This window comes from Macaca mulatta, chromosome 10 (assembly GCF_049350105.2).
Source record: "Macaca mulatta isolate MMU2019108-1 chromosome 10, T2T-MMU8v2.0, whole genome shotgun sequence".
In the NCBI taxonomy this organism is placed as follows: Eukaryota; Metazoa; Chordata; class Mammalia; order Primates; family Cercopithecidae; genus Macaca; species Macaca mulatta.
This window is the reverse complement of record NC_133415.1, coordinates 83989601-83993555: the sequence shown is the minus strand read 5'-3', so window position 1 is coordinate 83993555 and position 3955 is coordinate 83989601. Positions and strand designations below refer to the sequence as shown.

Sequence of the window (3955 nt, the reverse complement as noted above, 5' to 3'; positions counted from 1 at the left end):
AATACCCAAAGCAATCTACAGATTCAGTGTTATTCCTATCAAACTACCAAAGCCATTTTTCACGGAATTAGAAACAATTATCCTGAGTTCTTATGGAACCAAAACAAGAGCCTGAATAGGCAAAGCAATTCTAAGCAAAAAGAACAAAGCCAGAGGCACCTAATTACCCATCTCAAACTACACTATAAGGTTACAGTAACTGAAACGGCATAGTACTGATACAAAAACAGACATATAGACCACTGGAACGAATAAAGAATCAAAAAATAAAGCTGCATGCCTACAGCCATCTGATCTTTGACAAAGTCAACAAAAATACGCAATGGGAAAGGGGCTCCTTGTTCAATAAATGGTACTGGGATAGCTGGCAAGCCACATATAGAAGAATAAAACTGAACCCCTACCTCTCACCATATACAGAAATTAACTCAAGCTGGATTAAAGATAGAAATGTAAGAACTCAAATTACAAGAATCCTAGAAGACAACCTGGAAACACCATTCTGGACATAGGTCTTGGGAAATAATTTATGACTAAGTCCTCAAAAGCAATTGCAACAAAAAACAAAAATTGACAAGTGGGACCTAGTTAAACTAAAGAGCTTCTGCAGAGCAAAAGAAACTATCAACAGAGTAAAAAGACAACATATAATGGGAGAAAATATTCACAAACTATGCCTCTGACAAAGGTCTAATATCAAGCATCTATAAGGAACTTAATTCAACAAGCAAAAAGCAAATAGCCCCATTAAAAAGTGCACACAGGACATGAACAAACACCTCTAAAAAGAAGACATACAAGTGGACAACAAATATATGAAAAAATGTTCAGCATCACTAATCACCATAGCAATGCAAATCAAAATCACAATGAGATAACCTCTTTACACCACTTAGAGTAGCTTTTACTAAAAAATCAAAAAACAGCAGATGTTGGCAAGGCTGCAGAGAAAAGGGAATGCTTATACACTGTTAGTGGAAATGTAAATTTGTTCAGCCACTATGGAAAGAAGTATGGAGACTTCTCAAAGAACTTAAAACATAACTACCATTCAACTCAGCAATCCCATTACTGGGTATATATCCAAAAGAAAATAAATCGTTCTACCAAAAAGATGTATGCACGTGTATGTTCATCGCAGCACTATTCATAATAGCAAAGACATGGAATCAACCTAGGTTCCCATCAACAGTGGATTGGATAAAGAAAATGTGGTACATATACACAATGGAATATCATGCTGCCATAAAAAAATTAAATTATGTGTTTTGCAGCAACATGGATGCAGCTAGAGACCATTATCCTAAGCGAATTAACACAGGAACAGGAAACCTAATACCACATGTTCTCACTTATAAGTGGGAACTAAACATTAGGTACACATTGACATAAAGATGGGAACAATCAAAACTGGGGACTATTAGAGGAGGGAAAGAGGAGAGGGGAAAGGGTTGAAAAACTAACTGTTGGGTACTATGCTCTGTACCTGAGTGATGGGATCTGTTGTACTCCAAACCTCAACAACATACAGTATGCCAATGTAACAAATCTGCACATGTACCCCTGAGGCTAAAATAAAAGTTGAAATTATTTTCTTAAAAATGGAAAAGCTAACTTCCACCTCAACCAATATGTTTACTTAATTTCTATATCCCGCATCTTACTGGTATAAAACCAGGAACATGGCAACCATTCATTTATGTTCGAAGTGTTCAAGAAATGAGTGACTACATCAATAAATGAACCCAGAGGAAAGCACAGGACTTTATTATGTGGGGAATCAAATTCACAGAAGGAAGTAGATAAATCTTTCACTGCAGACTGCTGGACTAGGCAGCACTTTTTATTTAGGAAGAGTGGAGACCAGTGAGACAAGGGCTTGATTTAGGATTAGACTGTGAAAATGGTGATGGTGGGTAAGATGACGTAATCCTGCTGCATGCTCAGCTTCTCAACAGGTTGTTGATGTGGCTTCTTAAATGGCACATGTTTTTTGTTTTCTTCATCATTAACACAACATAATTTCCCACTTAGACATCCTATTTCATGTATTTCTCCTACCTTGCATTTCTTCCTGCAATAGCCTGTTACATTATTGAAGCATTTTTTGAGTCTTGCCCCATCTGTGCATAGGAAACAACATTGAACCAAGGTTAGTGCGTGAGAAAGAGCAGAAGAGGTAGGTATATGTTTCCCCACAAGTCATGGTGTCCTAGTGAACATTATGCTGATAAAAGGAAACTCAGGGGCCCCTCCTTGAAAAGCATCCCAAATTAAGGACGTTCAAAACCCTGGGCTCTCAGTCGATGTCCACTTGCCTCTGAGAACATTAGAACTGATATGACAAAAGAGAAGAGAGAACTCAATTCCTGGCTATCAACCAGAGCCAAGTCCCACCCCTAGGACCCTGGCAAAGCTGACTCTCTCCATCAAGCTCCAAAGTCAGCATGCTGTCAGCTCCACCTCAGTCCCATGTCCCCAGAGACCACTAACGTGTCACCATGCGCACAAGACATGTCACCATTGGCACAACTCAGAGCCAAAGCAACTTTTGAAAGAACATCACAAACAAGACTTTTTAACTTCATTCGGTTTCACACTCACGGATATGGGCAGCAGAAATCTCCCTTTGACAAGATCTCATGGGTCTCAGCAACAGGTTCTATTGAGAACTCCTTCCCTTAACCTGGCTCCTCCTGTCTGTCACTCGTCACGTGCCCCTTGATCTCAGATAAATAGGTTGCCCAGGGATCAAATTCAAGTCCATGAATTTGGCTCTAGAGAGCTACATTGTCACCTACTTAGAGTAATGCATTGAGATTCTAAGTCTCTTTTTTCTAATCCTTATTTGTCGCTCTACCCAAAATTTGAAAAAGCCCGAAGCATAATGCTGGAGAACAGAGACATACTCTCCCTATCCTAAACTTCAGAATCAGGGAACACCTCTGAGGGTTAGAGGAACGTATTTTGGGGCCACAAAAATACAATATGCCTTCTTCCTAGCAAGAGAGAAGGAAACTCTCACTGACAGGGTTTCTACCATGAACTTTGTGCTTCGTGCTTGTAAGCTCATATAATCTATACATCAAATAGAATCATGAAATATAGTCATTCTACTCCTTGACAGATGAAAAAATTGAGATTAAAAGGAAATAATGTGCTCGATTCATACAACCAATCAATGATGAAGACATATTTTAACCTCACATTGACATGACTCCAAAATGTGTGCTATTCTAATCACTGTTGTAGTACAGGCTGAAAATGAATTTGAATGGAAAAGGGGATGGCCAGGCTCTCAGGTGAAAACTGTGTCCAGCGTTATAAAGATAATTCTAGATGATGAGTTCATGGATGCCTTTGAAAAGGACTCCTAAGAGTCCAGTATAGCCCTGACCTCCTCTTCTTATCTCCCTGGGTCCTCTCTTCTAAGGCATAGACTCAAGTCAGGCAACCAGGAGAATGGGTCCTTTTTTATGATTTTGGCCAAATATAAATAATCTTGAAAGTCCTGTTCCCACTCTTACAAATAGTAATATCTCTTCGGATGTTATGGTACATTTGGACAAGTTACCTGTGAGTACCTCAAACAGCAGAATAATGAGAACCAGAAACAGCTTCATGTTTACAGACTTCCCAAGAGAAGGAGGCAGCAGAACTTTGTCCAGTGGTCTGTGTCCCACAGGTCTTTCAGGATGATCCAGAGTTTTGAGAGCTATCAGCGCTCTGAGCTCTCATTTTAACCCACACAGACAGACAGGAAATCCAAGTCCACTCCCCCCAACACACACACCTACATCCCCAAATATGGAGCTCACAGTCACAGAATGTTCCACCATATCTTCCTTCCTCCCCCTTCCTCAGGATGTGCACCCCTAGAGAGCAGGAACTATGACTTTCCATCTGAGCTTTCAACCCATTTGGGTCAAGGTTGGTTGGTCATGTGCCCTGGTTT

The 3955-nt window shown here is 40.0% G+C and overlaps 1 protein-coding gene across 1 annotated transcript; it reads right to left on the bottom strand.

Annotated features, from left to right (window-relative positions):
- Positions 1-1857: 1857 nt before the first annotated feature.
- On the bottom strand, positions 1858-3711 carry DEFB128 (defensin beta 128). The gene is made up of 2 exons (XM_001107230.5): positions 3575-3711; positions 1858-2123 (listed from the first exon to the last, which is right to left on the bottom strand). The coding sequence occupies exons 1-2, from the start codon at positions 3621-3623 to the stop codon at positions 1891-1893; spliced, it is 282 nt and encodes a 93-aa protein (XP_001107230.4). The 5' UTR covers positions 3624-3711; the 3' UTR covers positions 1858-1890.
- Positions 3712-3955: the final 244 nt, after the last annotated feature.

Bases quoted from the DNA above. Each gene is read 5' to 3' on its own strand.
- DEFB128 (XM_001107230.5), bottom strand. From the start codon at position 3,623: ATGAAGCTGTTTCTGGTTCTCATTATTCTGCTGTTTGAGGTACTCACA. The intron at 2,124-3,574 runs GTAACTTGTCCA...TCCTATGCACAG, and splicing joins GCTGTTTGAGGTACTCACAG to ATGGGGCAAGACTCAAAAAA.